The sequence below is a fragment of the Hippocampus guttulatus genome, chromosome 1 (assembly GCF_054856545.1).
Source record: "Hippocampus guttulatus isolate MCC_2025c chromosome 1, RoL_Hgut_1.0, whole genome shotgun sequence".
In the NCBI taxonomy this organism is placed as follows: Eukaryota; Metazoa; Chordata; class Actinopteri; order Syngnathiformes; family Syngnathidae; genus Hippocampus; species Hippocampus guttulatus.
In genome coordinates this window covers 26,183,099-26,205,623 of record NC_141261.1, presented here as the reverse complement: position 1 = coordinate 26,205,623, position 22,525 = coordinate 26,183,099, and the positions used below count along the sequence as shown (strand labels likewise).

Sequence of the window (22,525 nt, the reverse complement as noted above, 5' to 3'; positions counted from 1 at the left end):
CAAATTTGATCCACCTCAGGGAGGTGGTTTAAAAATTTGCTCCAGAGCAAATGCTTGTTAGCGAAGCAGCACCGATGTAAATTTGCACGTGTGAACGCAACTGGGTTAAATTTGCTCCAGACCAAATGCTTGTAAAGAGTTTACCTACGGCGAGAATGCGTTGCTTTCGTGCTCTGTCGGTCTTCTGTCATGTGTTTGTTTAATAACGACACAAGACTTGGCTGGTAACATCTTTCCTTTTGTAGAAGACTGGACTGTCTCGGAGTTGTTTGTGTAGTTTGTTCCTTTGTTTTGTGTTCACAACCCCCCGCCCCCCATATAATTTATTTTGTGATTTCCTCTCTTGATTTTCTGTTTGGCGCATTACGTGTTTGCTTTTCGGAGTGTCATTGAAGTCATCGTTGATTTACGTTTTCGGGGGGCGGTCACTCTCGAGCAGAAGGCACGGAGACCGAGAAGGAGAAGGACGTGCCTGTCCAGTAGTCGCTTGAGTTGTGTATACGTTTTAAAAAGAACCAACACGACAGCTCATTTGTTTTCTGTCGTTTTACTCTGCTGCAGAAACTGCTGTGTGAACAAAAGTGGGGCTGCACCGACGCTGTGCCGGTGCAGACACGCTCAGCGGCTTTGTACGTGTGAACGCTCCACACAATTTGCTGCGGTGCAAAATATATCGCAACAAAATACATCGGTGCAGCAAATGTGTGCCGTGTGAACACTTGTCTCCTTTTGGAGGTACAGATCTTCCGCCTGTCACTTGACATATTTAAAAAATATTCATTTGTGAATGGTCATGTCATTTACAAAATATTACTGTAAATTGTACACAGTTCGGCTATTCATGATTTGACAGCGTTCATTAAAAATGTAATTGTCATTTTTGTAATATTGTACACTTCGTTGGGCGCGCTCCTGCCGACGTTGGGCCGTAAAACAGCGTTCGAAAAATCACTACTCAAGTCACGTACACATCCCTGAACAAAGCGCTACAAGTACAACAACTAAGAATCATTCTCTCAATGACAAATTTGTACTCCTAAGTACCGCTGCCTTAAGGGACAATTTTTGACAAAACACACAAAAACAACTTTATTTGGTGATCAAGCAGGCTGAGGGCCACGAGCCGGACAGAGGTCCATTTCCCAGGAGGCGTGCAGGCAGTTGGCCGAGTCTCTCAGAGTGACCATTGCCAGAGGTTTAGACTTCAAAGTGCAGAGTGGGACCTGGGGCACACCTGTTTCTTGGCCTTTGCGAGCACTTCCGCCGCGCCGTCTTCTCCAGTGCCCTGCTGCTCCGAGAACGGCAGGAAGGCCATCTCCAGCAGTCCTCCCAGCACTCCTAGCGCCACCAGAGCGGAGCCCAGCATGTAGATCTTCAGCAGACCCCGTCCGGCACTCTGGTGCCGCATCTCCTTGACAAACGGGATCATCTCCTCCAACAACTGCATTTGAGATCGACTGATATGTTTTCTTCAGGGCTGATACCATGATACTTATTACATGTAGAAATCATGAAGGCAGATCATCATCAGAAGAGAGAGCAAGCCATTTCTAACACTTTAGATCTGTCAATAATTTGACAAAATAACATTCGCGTGGTCTGACTAATAGTATTGATTTGTGAAAAAAATATGACCACATTTGGACAGGTTGGCCCTGATGTCAGCCATATGTACAGTACAAACTAAGCAATGGAACTCTTAACTTTGCTACTCCCTATCAGAGGCAAAATAATGCAGTTTTATATTAATCCCCCATCAGCCGTCTGATTTTTAATTTTTTTTTTAGTTTTTTTGGAAGACCGATTCCAGAATGTGTCAAAATGCTGAGAATCGGCTCAAACTAAAACTGCATGCGTGGTCTTTTGGTAGCCAAAGTAACAAAGTCGGTTTGCTCCAGTCTAGCATGACACATAACTGCGAGCAGGCACTTACAGCGAAAGGCCCTTCCTGGGGTTGTGTTGTTGCCGGTTAGACCCAATCAGGCACCACAGGCGCACTCCATGGCAGATTGTGCGCTTTTTATGCAAGAGGAAAAGCGGCCGACTCCCACAGGGGCTACCAAATTCATATTCATGAGCAGCTGTTGTTGGAGATTTCGGGTGAAAGGGCAAAGTGTTCTGAGAGACAAAGAAACCCAGCAGCTTTCAAAAAGATAACACTGGTCAAATTTTAATCACAGATAGCTTTATGTGTCCCTACACTTACAGTATTTTGACACTGATTCAATTCTTAGTTTTTTTTCTAGCATATCAAGTTTTGGTGATAACATTTTTGTTTTTTTAATGTTTGACCTGTAAGAGCAATATGGATTTCACCGTGCGTTTATAACAGTCGTTTCGGAAAAAAATCCACCTGTTTCTGAAACGAACAAATATTACCAAATCCATTTCCATTTAGATATTCTATTATCGTTACATTATTATTATTAGAAGTTGTTGTGCTAGAGAAAAACAAGGGCATATTCGGAATCAGCACCAAAAAAAAATCATATACAAATATTTTTTTGTTTGTCCGATTAAAAAAAAAAAATTATATATATATATATATATATATATATATACACACAAATGTCTATATATATAGACATTTGTTGACCAGTGTAATTGTGTGTCATGAGGCATGCCAAATGAATAGAAGCTAACCTAAGTTCATACATGAATGACTGATCCATGTATGCAGTAACTACAGAAACAGTTGCTTTCCAATCATGGCACTGCATTCATTGAGAAATATTTTGATCATTTCATAATTTTCCACGAATTATTGATCATCTCAAACAAACTAATCAAACCAAACAATGTGCAGGGAGCTCCACTCCGTGAGCGGGAAGCGTCTCGCGGCCAAAACCTTCGACCTGGTTCAGGCTGTGGTGAGTGTCATCAGGCTGACTTGCGAAATATGTCTGATCTTTGTCACAGAGACGTTTGATGTCATTTCTCACCACTCGACCTCACGAGGTCACCTTCCACATCTCATCTGTCGTGTCATCACGACAGTGACTGGAGTCCACGTTGTCCGCATCTGCATGACCCTCACCAATCCACTTGGAGCAGAAATGGCCGCTACAAACACCCATGAATGCAATACAGTACTAGTGCCTTTGTTGACAGTTGTACAACATTGGCATTTCAGACCTGGCACTTCACTGGGTATCCGAGTGGCCTAATCTAGCACTTAATAGCACAACTATCACATCACAGTTTTACAATATAACATATAAAAACACAATCTAACAATGTGTATCCTAACAGACAGAGAGGCACTTGGAATATTTGGGATGAATGCCATTATTACTCCAGCAAGAAACAAATGCAAACCGCTGCACTACAATATCAATTTGGAACACTTCACAATATAATGACAAAAACATCAACCTAAACTTCAAATAAGATACATTGCACTTACCGGAGATGCTGATTAGCGATTATATAGAGCGTATATAGGGTTCGTTCAAGATTGGAGTCCAGCAGTCTACAATCCTGTTCCTAAAGGGCCAGCTTCCTGGATGTTTTCCATCTCTCCCTGCTGCAACACTCCTGACTCAAATGGGGATACGCGCCACCCCCCCCCCCCCCCTCAAAAAAACGTCCCTCAAGAAATAGGATGGAAGACCCTTGTCATAAATAGTCGCGACAAAATTGGTGAATCTGAAAACAAAACTAGACTCCAGCACGCCTGCGACCCTTGTGAGGATAAGAAAAGGATTAGAAAATGGTCAGATGGATGGATGAAACCAAAACCGAACCCCCCCCCCCCCAAAAAAAACACAGAAGCTGAAATATGGCCAAAAAAAGCAAAACAGATGCTATGAAATGAAGATAACAGAATACACTTTCATGTAAGATGTAAATGTACTGCAGGTGAGTGCTTCTGACAGTAGGCCAACAGAGAAGGACGTGCTGGCCCTGACCACTGTACATGAGTAACTTTACGGCCTTCCATAAGGTTACAAAGATGCTTTGAAAAGAACAAGATCACTCTCTAAGACAGGGGTGGGCAAACTTTTTGGCTCGGGGGCCACATTGATTTCTAAATTTGACAGGTGGGCCGGGTCAGCACAAGATACGGTTCATATAAAAAAAACTGTACATGTTGACAGTCCATACCAAACATTGGAAAACAACTGTAAATAGCACTGCGATTTATCCATTTTGTATTTATATTGCACTTAATTGGACGGTGTTTGTTTGTTTTTTCTTCTTCTTTCTGCCTACATTCTTGCTGCTGGAGGCTGTAAATTTCCCCAGTGTGGGACTAATAAAGGATATCTTATCTTATCTTATCTTATCAACAGAACAAAAGCATTAAAGTATTACCTTTTCTTTTTTTTTAATGAGAACGGTGAAACAACTGTGGTATATGTCCTGTATGAACGTCCAAGTATGTTAACAACATACATGTGTGACAACACAAGCAACAAAGTGCAACAATATATTGCCCCAAAACTGCAACATACAGTACAGGTAGGTGACAAAACATAACAAAGTTAGGACTATTTGCTACAAAATGACACGAGTAAAAGACCTGGTGGTTTCTTTCCACTCACTCACGGTCTCGAACTTGACCTCTCCTCGATCACCACACAAGACAGCGTTGATCAGTTGATGTCGTGCAATGAATTTTTGATGCCAGCCACGGGACGCTTCGAAGTCTTCGATGCACATAGTTAGTGTTATAGAATTCGCTTTCTCTCTTATTAGCAGTCCAGTTTGTGGAAAGTTTTTAGCACGATAACAGTCAACCAGGAAACAGCCATACCAGGAAACATGTATTTACTCGACTGTCCGTCGAGCCGCAAGCAATTCACTCTGAGCATGGAAATAGCCAGAATCGGTCTGAGCAAGAATCGCGTCCTCGTTTTTCAAAGTCTCGTAGATTTGAGACTTTCCGACTCCAAACGTCTCCTGAATGTTTCGTATTTTGTAACCTGCTTCGTTTAATCAGATACACTTCACTTTCTCTTCCGAGGCCATTACTGTTCCTCTTCGTTTGGATGCCATGATCTACAGGACGTAAAAATATTCGCAATTCCAGTAAAACTCACTGCAATAAAGAGTCTCTTGCATGTCGCTGTTTTGGATCCAATGATAGAAATAGCGGCGCGGACAGCCGGACACACTTATTCCGTCGTATCGAGCGGGAGTTGCTTGAGTTGGCGCTACTGCGGGCTTCCGTGTCGTCTCCACCTCCCTCCCTGTGCTCTGCAACTTCAAGTAACTGCGCCACCTGGCGTTGAAATGCCTGTCATTTCAAGTCCAAATTAAATGAATGCAATCATTTACATCGAACCTTAATTGTGTACCAACCTTCGGCGGGCCGGATTAAAAAGACCAACGGGCCGGATTCGGCCCGCGGGCCGTAGTTTGCCCACTGCTGCTCTAAGACATTTCCTGTCACTCCAAACAAGACAAAATGCAGCCTAAGTCTCATCCGACCTCCCCCCGAGCCCAGCAAGCAAATATCAACACATCTTTCTGGAAATGGTGTTTTAGCTGTGCCAGCCGGGAAGTTGCTCTTTGAGGCGGTTTTAGAAATTGATGTTAATCACCACGGGGGGGAGGGGTTGAGCTTGTTTGAAGACCTTTGTTCCATTTTTTTATTTTATTTTTTGCCTCCTGCTGCTTGAATAGGCAGCGTGTGGCTGCACCAGGTTGTTCTTTTTTTTCTGGCACTCATACAGCAGATGATACAAATAAAATATGTGCAAGAGAAAAGAGACAAATGAAAAGTAGGTTTTGACATTTACAGTCAACTGTTAAAATCGCACCACGGATAATAAAATACAAAAATAATGGTGCTTATTGACTATAGGGCAAGGCCGCTTTATTTGTATAGCTGTAGTGCATTTCATATACAAGGTAACTCAATGTGCTCCACAAAATCAAAAGTACAACATTTAAAAGCATTTACAGCTATTTTTCTTTTTGTCCAAAAAGTGTGGCAGCCATCGACATGATAGCAACGTTTATTTGCAAGCACATACAAGTAATTGATGTATTTTTCTAACCCATGCAGCACAGACCAAAAAGCAAATGAAATTCAAGCTGCGAGCCAAGATGAGTGAGAAAGTTTGATGTGTGCAATCCACTGAGCAGTCTCACAAATAGAAGTTTAAATGTAGGGATGTGCGCCGGACAGAGCAAGAGATGTGAAAATATAGAGTTTAAAGGCTGTTGGAACGTTAGAAGCCGAGTAATTTCAGGCAGCTCATCGCACGTGAGACATCTGCTCCAATTTGGAGATGCTGAGTCATGAGAGGTTCTAGTTTTATGGGGAGCCAAACTTGCCATGATGAAAACAAACAGTTCCACAGTTCGCAAACATGAAAAACGAAACATCGAATGAAGTGGAAGAATAAAATGGAGCCATTAGGTTATCTATTGCCCCGACACGTGGGCAGAGAGCACTATCTAATTTGCATGTCTGCTTCCAAGCCCCCAAAATGTTTTTATTTCTGCTTGAATATAACATGAGTGTAATTTCCATGAAATTACACTCAATTCGAATGGAAAGTTTCCGACATGGAATATTTCCTAAATTCGCCCATTTAAAATTATAGGAAAATTTCCACCTTTTACAATGGTTCAAATTTGGGAGCAATTGAAAAAAAAACGTTTTTTTTTTCTTTTTTCTTACAGGAAATGGCCAAAATGATTCCCAAATGGCAGACAACACTTTGCCTTTTTCCAACATGACTTCTGTTTTTTTTTAATGCATCTACTTGAAGTAGACGTGGCTTGTGAATTTCATGCTGCTACAAACTGGTTTCGTCGACTAAATTTTCCCAAAAGAAATCCAGGGAGTGCCACTGAGGCAACAGATCTTACATTTTCAACAGGATGAAAATGTTTGCAAAATCTGATGAGTTTTTGAATGTAGGAAATCATCCGCTTAAGTCTGCCTGTTGGATTGAGGCTCTATGGTGTCTCCATCGTGCCTCGTCTTGGGCTGTCCATCTGCCCGGGGTGGAGTACGCGCACAACACTCTTGTTTGATCAGCTATTGGTCGGTTTCTGTTCATGTCTGCCTAAGGTTACCAAACTCCGCTATTCCCATCTCAGGAGGGGCAAGTGGAGATCCCTTCTGTGCAGCTCCACCTGAGAAGGGCCCATCGAGTGTGGAGGGAGACCAAGGCATTGCTGTCACCCACCGCGTCACGCAACCGGCGCATTGCGGACCGTCGGCGACGCCCCGGCCCAAACTAACAAGTGATTTTTGGGTTAAACAAGGTCTCCCAGCAATCAATTATCAAAATAATTGTTACTTAATCGAGAATTATCGATTAATTGTGGCACCTGTAAAAATCACTCCAAATTGTGTTTCATTTGGCCAAACAAAAGCATTTCAAGGGAGTCTGTTACATGAACACTTCATGAAGGAATCACTTCCACGCACACATGACAATGAAATATTTACACATTACTGCTTCAAGAAAGAAAACAAAAATAACAGAGACCAAAAGCATGCTGACAAAAACAGCTCCACACACAACCTCGTTGTGTAAAAGCAAGCACAGCAGTTGTGCTTGCTTTTTCTCCTCTCGTATATTCCCGGATCGCAGTAATTAGACCCCAGTAACACGTTTGGTTGCGTGATATTTTTCACCAAACTCTTGATATGACGCGCAAGAGCTCCGGGAGCAAAGTAGCATAGTTGAAGCAAACCATCATATTGCTCTTTGAACGCCATGTCAAATCAAGACATTTGGGTGCATTTCGTGCAAATGTCTGCTGCTTATTCTTGATCTTTGGGGGAAGCCTCCTTGGCACTTTCGTAACTAAATGACGACATCAATGAGACAAATGTGGCCCACTGGCTGCAGCGGAGCCCTTGCAGAATGCAGATGCAGACGTCTCAGGTCAGGCAGAAAATCAACCGCTTCCGATTGTCAGCGCCAGGTGGCGCTGTAGACATAAACTACACAGCGCAGCAACATGACCTGCAGAGAGAGCAAAGGCGCTCAGTGTCATCATTCAGAGCAAGAGAGTTTGCAAAGGTTCACTTCTTTTTAGATTTTGTACGAGTTACACATGTCCCGTAGCGGAACGTTTGATTCTAATTATTTTGCGTACCACAAGAGGTAAAATAATAGGACACACGAGAAGTCTTATCTCGTTGAAAAGCATTTAATTAGAGAAGAAAATATTTTTGTGAAAATGAAATGAAATTGGCTTATTTCCGGCAGCACACCTGATGGCCACTCACGTCACCGCACAGTGTTTGAGAATCAGTCGGCCATGTTGTTTGTCAGTATGAAAGTGAAATTAATTCATCACCTACCAAGAAGAGAGTACTTTTTCTCAAAGTAAACTTGATCCAAGCTTCACATGACGGAGCAAACGCTGGTCTGAAGGATCTTTCCATTTTTGTTTTTGCCACTGCTGGAAAAAAAAAAGAGAGATAGCGCCGGGTGAGCTCACAGCGTTGGCCTGGCGGCCTGAAGCGGGTACGTACCCGTTGAGGTTGGCTGGCTCTGAGTGGTAGATGTTCTTCCCCGTCTCAGCGATGGTGGGCGCGTGCTGTGCGCTGTGGCTGGTCTTCAGTGGGTAGAAGTGGCACTTGAGGTCCACGTGGCTGGGGGGCAGCCTCATGCGGTTCGGGGACGCAATTTTTCCTTCGGTCTCCAGGCCGCCGTGCACATCGAGATGCTTGCGCTGCGAGGATGCCTTGACCAGGTGGATGTCCGGGATCTGAACGGCCTTGGGGACCTGCTCGGCCGCGGCGTGCGCCAGCTGTAGTTTCTTCATGTGGTTGATGGCCACGGTGGCGTTGAAGGCTTGCTGTCACCGTACCACACGTCCACATTTTTAGCGCTTCAAGTCTCAGTAAAGTGAAAGGAAATCTACAATTCTTGTCAATGTGACTGAACACGCCAGTCAAATTGAAATTATTAAAAACAATTCAATGAGGCCGAAAGTCACGATTACTTTAATCAGCGATTAATTCGGTGATTATTCTTTTCAATTCATTGATGGATTGGATACAAAATATGAATTTCCATCCCTTTATTAAAAAAAAACAGGTCTATTTCAAATTCACATTGCAGAAAATGCACAAATATAAATTGATTATGATTGTGTCAGTGGTGTGGCCTGAAACATCCGTTAGAAAATGTACCAAAATATTAATGATTGTTGATAAAATCAATTGATGGGGTACTACAGAGATGTTGTTTGTTTAATTTGTTGTTGAGCAGCTGAAATTGGAGGATATGGACAATTTTAAATTCAACAATGGCTCTAACGATACAGCGATTATCTAAAAAATGGTGAGTAATTTTACATCTGATTAGCTGTCGATTAGTTGATTAATTGTTGGAGCTTGAAGAAAAGGTTTCAAAATCATTAAAAATCAAGCCCTTGTCTCCGCTCACGAATGCTGTGGCCATGTCTGCAGAATATGCTCAAAATATGCCGCGCTCAATTGTCAATGAAATCCCTCCAACCGTAGCAGTATCGGCCACAAGAGTGGCCAATGCTTTTGTCAAGCATTGACAAAAGCATTGTCAATGCTTTCATAAGCTTGTCAATGGTTTCATAAGCTCGTTATAAATGGTACATTAATACACCACATGAATTCAGTTGTTATTCTCCTTCAGCATGTATGTCATTATGTGGGTGCCACCCAAGTGTTCAAACTGAGATACCGCAGTTGAATTAAACGGTGCTTTCAGACCAAGATGACAAACTGGTTTTGCTGGTTAAACGGTAGTCATGAAAGCGCAGTGTTCCCTTGCTACTTTGCGGTTCCGTTTACGCGGCTTCACTCCACCGCGGGTTTTTATTTGTGATCTTATTTTGGCGGAAGTTGTTTGTTCTTCGTCTCCTTTAGAAGAAGAAGAAGACAAGGAAGAAGCCAATTCCGCCAGAAAGAAGAAAGTTAGTGATGGCAATTAACTTTCGGTTTGTACAACAACAATTCACAAGGTGCATTACTCCACCAGGATTGTACCTTTGGCACACGCATATTTTGATTGGGACTTTTTGTATATTTGTTCATTTAAATTTAAAACAAGTATGGATTTCACGAACAAAAAAGAGAATGATAATTGCCATTAGTTTCTATATATTATTCAAAAGGATCAGTCATTGGTTCAAAAAAACAAAATGAACCTATCAAAACTACTACTGTAGTGGTTTCCGTACTTGGTATTGGGTTACCACTGAAGGTTTGAGGACTTGAGAAAAAAAAAAGCGGAACTGGCCATCCCTAGGTAAGAGAGAAGTCCTAATGAAAGGCCTCCGTCAGCGACCTTGATTACAAAACAAGCTCTATTCAACTGCCCTTAATCATCGAGGATTTAGGCAGTCACCCAATTTATTGAGTGCAAACGGCCGGTTCTCAATGGATTTAGCTAATCAAAGGAAGCAAATCAGCCTGCACTGACCTTCCACTTGGACTTGGCAAAGTTCTTTTGGATCTGCACGCTGACTGAATCGTAGATGTCCCGGCTGCGGGCCGTCTTTCCGATTATCCTAGAAAAGCACGTAACACAAATGTATTTTCATCTTTCATCCCATCGTGACTGCTCCTCTTCACTGTGCATCTTTATGACGAAATGGCCAAAAATTAGGCTTTAAAAAAAGAAAAAAAGTAACGCCATGAAATATATACAATATTATTTAGCTCAAGCAAAATGATCTGCCAATGGAACGGGAATATTTGACCTAGGGTGTTTAAAATAGGCTTTCTAGTTACAGACATTGTCATTATTTTACATTTATTTATTCATTCCAAAATTGTTCGGGTTTCAAATGAAGTCAAATTAGGTTTAAATCCAGGGTTAGGGTTTGAAAAGAGACATTGACAGGCTTGGAAGGCTTCCACTCACCAGGGGTGCCTGAGCGCTTGCTCAGTGGTGTAGCGCATGAGGGGATTCTTCTGCATCATGTTTCGGATGAAGTCTTTGGCTGCATTGATCAAAACGGCGGTGACGTGAGGGGAAAGATGAGAGACAAGAGACAGCGGCGCTCACGTGAGCCTTGGCCGCTCTTACCCGATTCGGAAATGTCATCCCAGAAGGGCGAGTCGAACTCGTACTGCGCCTTCATGATCTTGGAGAAGAGGCGCGTCTCGCTCTCTTCGTAGAAAGGAGGATAGCCGCACAGTCTGGAATAACGCATCGTGGAGACAGGCATCAATCGGCAGAAAATATCTGGGAGATGGGCAAGCCCCTCTTAACAGCAAAACTGGATATGTCCGGCAGCCATTGCACCATTTCGGAATAAAACCTCTCATTTGACTTTGAGATTACAACTTCATTCTGACTGGTCACAATTCCGGTTCAAGATACTCTCTACATAATTTGCATGTCTGTATGTGTATGTACTGTAGATAAGACCTTAGATATTCCATCCAATCCGATTTTCTTTGGAAAGCACATTTTAAAAACGCGGCCCCGTGGTCGACTGGTTCGCGCCCGCGTGTCACAGAGTTGTTGAATAAAAGTTCAGACTATTCAAAATGTTAGAACGACTGGTCAATAACTACAATGTTCATTGTGGGTAGTCAAACCTAGTTATTAATCGTTGAATCTGCTCACCAAACGCTTCTACTCATTCTGTTTTCTATTGTGCAAGCGAGAGGAGCCATCACATGACTGACTTGACATGTGCGACCGAGCGTGTTGGGGAGATTATTTCTGCTCTTTGGGTTTATTTCGATTGAGAACGGTGGCGTTTATCACGAATAACTGTCGAAAAGGTGTGATCGCAGCGCAGTAATTGGTTGACATGTACGTTTCTCACTGGCCCTGCGGGATGACTCTTTGATTGGATACTCACAATATGTACGTGATCACCCCAATAGACCAGCAGTCCACTGCCTTGCTGTAAGGCTTCTGTGCCAAGACCTCAGGAGCTGCAAGGAGTGAAACATGTTCAACAAGTTAGGATTCAAATCTCATCTCGCAGCATATCACAACAAATAAATGCTTGTCACATTTTCACGTGTCTGTGATTTACTTTGTTCATTGCAGTATATCACTGGCACCTTTGACTTTTACTCCACACTCCGGCATTGCTCCGAAACATTTCCGAAAAACCATTACTCGTTGCTATAACACAAATTCCAAAGAAAGTGCTCACTGACTTAATGCCTGAACTGCAGCGCAGAAAGTGGAAGAATAGTCGTGTCTGTACTGACACAATACAAAGGAAAGAGTTTTACTTATACTCAAGTAGTTCTACCTGGTGACTAACTTTTTGTACCAAAATAATTTTCCGTTCAGATCCTTTAGCTCAAGTATCACTTTCAGGTAACTCCTCTCAGGTGCAAAATTGTAATAATGATGCATCAGAATAAATCATCGCAATATAATTTCCTCACCAACATATCCTGGAGTGCCACAAGCAGTGGACATAACACCCTTGTCCACCATCTTGGACAAGCCAAAGTCACTGATCATGATCTTGGAGTTCTCCTCTGGGCTGTAGTACAGAATGTTCTCCGGCTACACAAAGACAAAATGTGCACCTTGAGGTCATGTCAATGAAAAGATGCTAAAAGTATCATTATGATGTGGAGCAGCCGAGAGGATAAACATTGACATTTGGCTTTCGTTTTAAGTGACAGTGCACCACATGCTGACATCTGCAAAATCTCAGCAGTTATTATATCACAATTTGAGATGAATCAAATTCATTTTGAAGGGTATGTGTATGGTAAATTCGTATAATTACTCATGACGATTCATTTCAAGAGCTTTTGTGTGCGACTGCAGGCAGTTGGGAGGACTAAACATGAGGAAGCAGCAACCTAAATCCAGTATCTTTATCTCTATGTGTCGCAAATGTTTTTTTGCCAGGGTTATAACAAAACACTGTCGATTTGAGAGGACAATTTTGAGGGTTTTCAAAGTTGTACCTTGAGGTCCCGATGCACGACGCCATTTTGATGCAAGTAGCTGACGGCACGCAGCACCTGTTGGATCACGCGACTGGCGTCCATCTCGGAGTACACGCCTCGGTCCAGGATGCGGTCAAAGAGCTCGCCGCCGGACACGCTGGTGAACCCACAACAACAGTGTCGATCAATATTTCAACTGCTACTCGTGCCACTTGTGTGCGCCGCTCAAGCAATTTCTACTCACAGCTGCATGACCAAGTAGAAATGTGTCGGACTTTCATAGAAATCTTCCATCCCCACCACATTCTCATGTTGGATTCTGTTCAAGGACACAACAAATATGGAAAACGGTTATAGAATACAATACAAAGGTTCATTTTACTCCAACATTTCTACAGCTCTATAGAAATACGAGAGTATTTCACAAAAATATTGAAGGGCCGCCGCACACCAAGCGGCGCAGAGAACGTAACTGAAGTGGACAATCGAGAACAAATTATAGTCGGCGACTCACACACGCACGCCCGGCAAAGGACCCATGCACACATATCAAAAAGAATTGGATTGCCCTGAATGCTATAGCTAGATTCTATTTGAAGAATACAAGGAGAGGAAAGGGATGAGAGTGCAGATATTTGAGAGGCTGTTGGCAAAGGTCGCACCAGTCACTGTCTCCACTTGCAAGAGACTGTCCACACTTTGCTTTTCAGCCACAGGTACATAAAATTATGAATTCAAATGTTTATCCGGAGGATAAAGCGGTTCGGACAATGAATGAATGAATGAATGTTTATCCGGTTCTTTTATTAATAAAAAGAGCAACAGCATGTTTAAGACTGCATTAAAACTCATTCAGTACCAGCCAATTCTAGACCCCTTTTTTTTATTTTTACTCCAAGTCTTGGAAAAACTGAAAAAAAAAAAAGGTATCTGGGGTAGAGCGTGTGGAGTGTGAAAAGCCATATTAATATGTCTTTGGGAGTGAATGAGAACAAACCAGAAAATTGCATTGTACAAAGCACTGGACTCTTTCCTGCAGAATTAAACCCAATTTCTGGATTCATTTGTTCCTTATATGTTTCAACATGCCCTGCCTCTAACGTGAGAAAAAGGGAACCTCCAAGTAGTGGTTGGAACTCCTTTTTAGAGGTGCTTATCTGATTATATGCATGCAACTGCTTACTTCATTCGAAAATAAGGAGGTCCCTCTGTGCAATCCAAATATTTTGGATTCAAAAAGCTCATGAATAATCTAATGCTCTTGTGCAATGTTAAAACAGTGGTCAAAAAATAGACCACCCAACAATGAAGACAATATATAGACATGTGCTATCCAAAGTTGGCTTGGTAGCAACTGGCTGGATCTCACCTGGAAGTGTAATCTTTGAGGTGAAAGATCATGTGATACACTCTGCCATTTTTGACTGGACGTTTTATCTGCGACGTTGCAACACCGGACACCGGCAATTCAGATTTCACAGCAAAAACAGTGCCTGACGGTCGAGCACTCAAGAAATGTTGTTCTGGAATGCGGCACACTGCCTGACCGTTCAGTCTCGTGCGGTCGCAACGAACCTCCTTAGCACGGCGATCTCGTTCTCCAAGGTTAGGTCCCTGCTTTGTTTCTTCTTGACACACTTCATTGCGAACGTCCTTCCCGTCTTCTTCTCCCTCACCGTGAAGACCTCGGAGAAGGCCCCTCTGTTTCATTGAACGCACAGAAACACAGAAGATGAGCTCGACATTTTCTTCCTATCACCCGACGTGGCTCATGTGACCAACATTGATATTTCCGTCTTTGGAATAGACCAGACTGCACTCAATTCAAGTGTGTGGACTGTCAGATGTGAAATAAATACTCACACTCTGAACTTAAGTACAGATATTTGATGATGATGTAGGACCTTTTGCACTGAAAAAGTAGGACACAATGCTTCCCAAAAGAGATGATGAAAGACAAAAACATCCCTCCCGCAGTCTCCGAACCGCTGGGACACCCAACACACATGTAAAAGCAGTTCTGATTTAAAAAGATGATTAAATACAAAACATGGCTGCTGAGGAGACACATCTGAGGACAGGATTAAAGGGGGGATCAGTCAGCGCCACAGGCAAAAACCCCCCCCAAAAAACAAAGGCCTGTTTTGTAACCCCCACCAGCCAATCAAAATCTCAACCGCAGCTGACTTTCCCTCTGTTTGATTCTTTTTTCCAAGCATGGAGATTCGAAAAAGTAATGCGTGACAAAGGAGGCGTACAGATAACTGTTTTCAAATGCAGCCAGTCAAAGTAAAAATCAGTCAGTAAAATAAATCCTCAAGTCAAGTACAGGTAAGTACAGTAGCAAAGCATTTGTACTGAGTGTGAAGCGTTCACATGTCGGGGACATGAGTGGTGACGTGTCCCGCCAATGATGAGCCGCGTCTGGGAATAGCTGTCCCAGCGGGCGGATTAGGGCCTCCGTCCCTGACGTAACGGAAACGTCCGTCCCCCGCAGGTCACACACTGGACCACTTAAGACGCGACAAGCTCCTCTGCACCTTCATGAGGCTCGCCTACTGGCTGACACCCGGCGTGATGGACCCCCCCCCCCCTGCCCCCCCATGACACTGACCCATTTCCATGAAGGTGTGCACTCCTCCAAGTCATTCTCTCTACTTTTAAAGACAGCTTAGTAAAATTACGAAAAGGGCGCGCAGTGCAATACAAAGATTTCAATCAGAAGAATGAAAAAAAAAACTTTTTAAAATCCTTATTGATGGATGGCACCGCATTTTCTTTGACACCGGACTGGGCTACTGTAATATTTTGAAATAAGGTCACATTTTAAGGCATTTTCATTCTTTTTTTTTTTTCTTGTTTAAACACGGTTTATTCTTCGTTTGTCGCATCATTACCAACTCGATTATGTGTCGGAGAAGTGCACTAGCAAGGGTGGAACTGGTTCATATGTTTATTTGGTCATGTTACGGACAGTATTTTTGTTTTGCATACTGCATCAAACCAATGAAAAGGTCCTTCAAAATCAGCTCATGTAAGCATTATGTAAAATCGCTAAACGATCCATTCATGGAATGAAATTTATATGAAACTGAATAGCATTTTGTCAAGTAAATTACCGGTAGGTACAAAAGAAAACAAGCAACGCTTGCACTCAAAGTGGAGTTGATTAACAATATCAAAATCAGTCATTGGAAATGATACACACTCTCCAAAAGAACACTGGTAAATTCAAATGTAAATACCAATATGACAATACTACTGTTAACATTTACTGCATTGCATTTAAATAGAAAGAGCAGAATCCCAAATGTACAGTATAACTGCCGATGTTGTGGGTACTTTTACACCCAACTTTTGCCTGACCATTTCACTCTTTCTTACAAAAATACAATATATTGCAAAAATAAAAAGATTGATAATATTAACGTCATGTATTTAAAAAATATATTTTTGCAACCGAAAAACTGGAGGACATGTAGTTCACTCCACTTGTCATTTTCACTGTGTAGTTGATCATGACTCTTGCATTTCGTTTCCACTTATATTACAGAAAGTACAACAACGGCTGTATGGTTGAACTGCACTTTGGGCTGAAAGTTACATCTGAATGCCAAATCCAAACGACTCAAGCTAGAGTAGGAGCTAGCACACAACTAGTGAACGGATATTATTTCAATGTATTGCACCAATCGGCTTAATGAGCTATGAGCCAAACACACGACAGCAAAATTCCCATCAGTCAAATGCTGTTTCCACGGTAACCGCAGCTCATTTCCCTTCAATGATCCTCCTGGAAGTTTCCAACGGGCCTCGGGTGAAATCAATCCCAAGGAAATCTTAAATACGATGTTGTACACAAAGCAAATTGCCTCGTCCGCAACGAGGGCGCGATGCTTCGAGTGTAAAAGGACGCCTTTGACGGGCTCGGAGACCATCTGCATCCAAGGATGCAAACGGATGCGGCCGTGGATGTTTGTGAAGCCTGTGATGAGGCCCGATGGGAAAGGAGAAGTGCATCCGCTCCCTTTTGGATTGACTTTCCGCCACCCTAACGGGAGAAGCAAAGCTCACGTGAACAAGCATGTTGCCTCCTCAGCACGTTTGCATGCGGCACAGCGCATGTTGCTTTGGGTTATGGCTCGATGACAACGTGAGCCTTGCATTACATTTTTGAACAACATGCGACCGAGGGTTTTAATATGAGCAACACAATAATTGCGGAGGCCCGAATTTGAAATTAAAGGTGAAAAAATTGTGTGGCGATGTGACAAAGAAAATGCTCATTTCAAAATCGCCCGACAGTGGCCAATTTACACTGGATCACGAACCACTTGAGATGACAGGTTTTCGCTCCTTTCTCAAAGAATCTTACATAGCTTGCACCTTCCTATGTTGACATGTGCAGGTCTTTTCATAACTCCCAGAGCTAACAAGAAGTCTGCAGGTTTTGGAGCATTCTTTATTCAGGTCCCAATATCCGGAAATGCCATGCACAGGGAAATTAGAGCGATGCCCCTAGTAGAAATGTTTAAAGCTTGAGTTTTCTTTTTACATGCTAATAGTTCATTAAACTACCCCTACAAGAAGCGTGCAAGTTTCCTCTTGTCCTGTCTTGCCCACGAGTGTCTGGATTTTGGCCCGTTTTCCTGCCATTTTTTCTTTCTCCCACCGTCTCCTGCTTGGAAAGGGAGCTAGGCGCAAAGGACTGCAAAAGTGAAAGTTTGTTTTATGATTAATCATTTGTCCGATTTGCAGTAATTATTATATTTTTCTTTTTCTTTTTTTTTTTTTTTACCAAAGAAGTGAAATTGGATCCATTTCCAGCAGCATGATTTTGTCTGAGTAGTATTGTATCCCAAATAAAAAAAAAAAAAAAAAAAAAAAAAACCTTTGGGTCCTGGTAAGCGTCTGCAGATCACACGCACACCTTCAGTACGGCTTTAATGATCCATATGTTGTCTTTGTTAATGGACACCTCGGCTGCCAGACGAACCCAATGCCATCAGCCAGGTCAGACAAGCCCTGCGACAGCCACAGTCTAAATCGCCTGTAAAGTAGGCCTCGTCGCCGTAATCCCATCAAATGAGTCGTATGGCCTCCATCCGACAAAACATTCAAACACTCAATCACATTGAAGACTAAGACAGACATACGGCTTCAAATGGGGACATGACGTGCGATCAGTGGGGGAGAAATCAAGTTGCATGCAAAAAAAAAAAGAACAAGGAAGCCTGACAATAATTCACTGCTGTGCTGTCGAAGAAAAGTCCATTGCGCTTTATGTTGCTTTGCTACTTTCGGGTCTTAGAGTTATGCAGCAGAATCCAAGTGCTTACAATTCTACATCTGTAGCAGAGATGTACAAACTTTGTCCGCTGGGGGCCTCAAACAGAAAGACTGGAAACAAATGAGGACACTTCACTCTTTGTCAATGAAACGAATATACTAAAATAAATTCAGTACGCTGCAGAGTTAAGAGTATTAGTATGGTATAATTTTTGCTAATTTAAAAAAAATCCAATTTTAAATGAATCATTTATGTGACAAAATGTCAATGACTTATTTTTTTAAAAATTGGGTAAAAATAGGGGCGGCATGTCGGCCTCACGCTGCAGAGGTGCAGGGTTCGATACCGGCTCCGGCCTCCCTGCGTGGAGTTAGCATGCTCTCCCCGTGCCAGCGTGGGTTTTCTCCGGGTACTCCGGTTTCCTCCCACATTCCAAAAACATGCATGGCAGGCTGATTGAACACTCTAAATTGTCCCTAGGTGTGAATGTGAGCACGGATGATTGTTTGCCAATGTGCCTATTTTTGTTTGGTAGTGTGGTTAAATATTTGCCATGGCACAAGAAATTTGAAATGAAAAGAAATAAAAAGCAAACATTGGTAAGTACGAACACGTGCACTTACGATCCCAACTCCTCCATGAAGTCAAAAATCTCCTGAATGTCTTGCGTGTCGTTTTGCCACAAGTTGTCGGCCTCCTGACGCCCCATGTCTGCAGCGGGCCTCGGGTGGGATGTCTTTGGCGATACAAAAGAGAGAGACAATGTCACTTGACTCACTCGAGACAACAGTTGCGCCAAAGCAAAAGCGCCGCAGGGCAATGGAGGATGGCTGTTGAAGCGCGCGCGATTACAGCGTTAATCCCGAGCTTCATGTGCAGACGACGCTAAACGGAAAGTCTTTTGGGATTATTGTATGAGAAAACGCACACGCGTGAAGGTCGCCTCTCAGACGGTCTGCGGAAGCATCAACACACAAGTTTGTTCGTCATGTTAGCGCAGATCTTCTCTAACATTTGGGGTTACCCGACATCACTATTAAAACAGTCAGTGTACTTTTTATTTTTTTCAATATTTCTATTTCCTTTACGCCACGAAAGAAGAGCGTTCTTAATAAATGTAACCATTTCATATTCATTTCTTGGCCGGGGAATTTCCTAGCATTTGACGCCAGATGCAGTAATTTGGATGCTCTTGTCGAGGGGTTCTCAAACTTTTCAAATAAAAGGACCCCTTTACAGAGACCCATTTGGCCTCACCCTCTGCATCCCCCTGAGGACCACTAAAATATTGGGTTGAATTTGATTCGGTGTGGATTACAGAGAAGACAAAATAAATCATTCAAAAAAAACATTTCAATTCAAGCTTCCCGTTTATAAAAACCACTGACGGTGTATGTTGAGTAAAAAAGAATTAGAATGTAAAAAACTGTTCACATTTAATATGAAGTGATTCCTCGCTATTTCGCGGTTGGTTTATTGCGGCTTCAGTGCATCGCAGATTTTTTCAAACAGTCATAAAAAAAAAATCATATACATGGAGTACAGTACTGTATACGTTGCTCTATGTGACTCGCTGTTGTTTTGCAGCTTCTCACGGACCGTTTGCGGACTTTTTGCGGACTTAAAAAAAAAATTACCTGTATATGTTTATTGGTCGCTACTTCGCGGATTTTCGTTTATCGCGGGTGGTTTTGGTCCCCATTATCCGCGATAAACGAAGGATTACTGTATTTGATGTATGAATGGATCTTTCGACAAACATCATGGATGTGACATGGAAACAAATTAGAGGAGGATTAAGAGCGCTTGAAATGAGAAGGTTACCCAATTTGCTCTCCTGCCCTCTGTTCTCTTATATAACGGATTAGAGAGTCTTGATGTGCTCAAAACCTTCACACAAAACTTATGTAAGCTGTTTCCTCTAAAATATATCTGTATATACAGGTATATGTACAGTGTGTGTATATATATATATATGCTGTATATATATATATATATGTATGTATTATATATGCTGTATATATATATATATATATATATATGTATGTATGTATGTATGAATATGCACAAATGTTTTCCGTTGATGTTCAACTCTGCAGCTCATAAGAAAAGCAGTGCATGATTTTGCATTAGACTGAAATGAAACATTACGTGGATTGCTTTTACTTGCAATTCATCTCAAAATAGCTTATCAATGCAACAAGCAGCATTTTTTTTTGTCCAAGAGCAGAGGAAACAATCAATAAACAAGAACATAAAATGACAGCAAAATCCGGGACAACAACAGCACTTCATTAGAACATAACAGGCGCAATTATCCGTTTTTCAACCTCTCTATGTTCACCCGTTGTTAAAACGTAATTGCAAAATTTGACATGATCAGCACATTTTTATTTAATTATTTTAATGTCTGTAATTTATTCAAATTTCAACGCAAAATAGAACCATTATGATCTATCTATCTATCCGTGTGTGCGTGTGTGTGTGTGTGTGTGTGTGTAACAGCACTCACCAAGAGCGTTGCTGCTGTAGGTCTGCTGTGACTTTCCCGCCGTGTGCACACACAAGCATGACAGGGATGGTGCATATACCTGGAGGAGGAGGGGGAAGAAGGAGGAGGAAGAGGCGGGGCCTTGCTTGAACACAACAGAGATAAGCAGTCACACTAAAATTAGACCAAACGGACATTGAAAAATGTTGAATTTTAAACACTGTGTGACAAATGTAAACAAGACCAAAAGAATACAAGACGGCACGGTTCATTAGTGGTGAGCACGTCTTTCCCAACTGTGCAGGGGACGAAGGTTCGAATCTGGGCCCGGGTCCTACTGTGTCGACTTGAGCATTCTCCTCATGCCTTCCTGTGTGGAGTTTACATGTTTTCTATGTGCCTGCGTGGGTTTCCTCCCACATTCCAAAAACATGCATGGCAGGCTGATTGAACACTCCAATTTGTACCTCGGTGTGAGTGTGAGTGTGGATTGTTGTTCGTCTCTGTGTGCACTGCAATTGGCTGGCAACCGGTTCAGGGTGTCCCCCGCCTACTGCCCGAAGACAGCTGGGATGGGCTCCAGCATGCCCGTGACCCTCGTGAGGGTAAGTAGATCAGAAAATGGATGGAGGGATAGTTAAGTGTTGGAGTTTCCATTCAAAATGTCACCAACATTTTCCCTTTTATATCAAATGAATACTGCCTACTGATTATCGGCGCCCTTGAACAGTCATGAGTACCGATATTGGCTCTGAGTAAAAAACATATCCATCTATCCATGATTCTCATTCGCTTCTCCATGAAGGTTTGGGATATTGGGCTTTTGGGGCGAACCTAAAATTCTCTCTAACTTTTACAGGGGAACTTGGTCTGACCTTTACTAAGAGCTTTTTGCACAACCTGCTTGGCTTTAACATCGCGCAGAACTGTGAAATTCACAATTGCTCGATCCATAAATGGAAGAACACATCCTTTTTTTTTCCATTCTGTTCACATTTTGACATCATGAGAGCACTCATCAACTAATCAACAATAACTCACCATCAAACAGGAAGCAGCCATGAAGTTTAGAATATCAACAGGTTGTGCCAGAAATACAGTGATATCAAAAGTTTACACACCCGTTGTGCCCAAGCCAGGTTTTTGTGATGAAATACCAAGATAAATTATTTCCAGAATGTGTTGCACCATTAAGTGTGACCCCCGCCCAGAGAAACAAATTTGGGGGGTGGGTGGTGGATAACCATAATATACGTGTGTACATCCTCATGGTTAGGTGGCTGTGTTAATGGAAAGAAGCTATCATATTCAAACTCAGGATAAATGAGAGTCAGCGCCTCTGGGTTAGGCCACATGAAGTTCAGTTGTTCTAGTAGGCTGACCGTTCTGGACATTTTTGTTGTCACTTAGGCAGTAGTGGCTTCCTCAGCATCAGTGCGTGAATTGCGTTATCTTGATTTAATAAAAAAAAAAAAGGGGGATTAATCAGAGGCAACATCCCGAGTAATAATAGGGTGTGCACACACCTGGAGCACATTGACTTTGGTGGGGGGGGGGGGGGGGGGGGTCAGTTTGCGTCTCAAAAAGGTTTCCCTTTTTTTTCAGCTGTTCAGGTTATAAATCACAATGCAGGAATCAATTTTGAAATGATTTATCTGCAATTTTTATATCACATAATTCTGGCGTTCTAAGAGGGGGGTGTCAACTTTTTTTTCTTCTCTGTGGGAGACTGTCAAGAATCACAGAAAGAAAGGCATCAAAGTGGGTGTCCTTGGACATTTCTATGGATCAAGCGCCGTTTGCCTATAATTTGGCTCAGGACGAATGACGTGACTGTGCCGCATCCTGACCAGCGTCCAAGCAACAATCAGGCCGTGAAACAAGTCGTACACAAAGG

The 22,525-nt window shown here is 42.4% G+C and overlaps 1 protein-coding gene across 2 annotated transcripts; it reads right to left on the bottom strand.

Annotated features, from left to right (window-relative positions):
* Positions 1–5,793: 5,793 nt before the first annotated feature.
* LOC147211163 (calcium/calmodulin-dependent protein kinase type 1D-like) lies at positions 5,794–20,760 on the bottom strand. 2 transcript variants are annotated; one of them, XM_086122842.1, is made up of 13 exons: positions 20,650–20,760; positions 18,761–18,873; positions 14,423–14,548; positions 13,092–13,166; positions 12,866–13,004; positions 12,329–12,452; positions 11,785–11,860; positions 10,998–11,110; positions 10,833–10,911; positions 10,389–10,476; positions 8,456–8,781; positions 8,282–8,382; positions 5,794–7,940 (listed from the first exon to the last, which is right to left on the bottom strand). In XM_086122842.1, the coding sequence occupies exons 1-12, from the start codon at positions 20,722–20,724 to the stop codon at positions 8,325–8,327; spliced, it is 1,392 nt and encodes a 463-aa protein (XP_085978968.1). In that variant the 5' UTR covers positions 20,725–20,760; the 3' UTR covers positions 5,794–7,940; positions 8,282–8,324. The 2 variants fall into 2 exon arrangements, with proteins under 2 accessions (XP_085978968.1, XP_085978976.1); XM_086122850.1 differs by lacking the exon at positions 20,650–20,760 and having other exon boundaries at positions 18,761–19,222.
* Between the last annotated feature and the right edge of the window lie 1,765 nt (positions 20,761–22,525).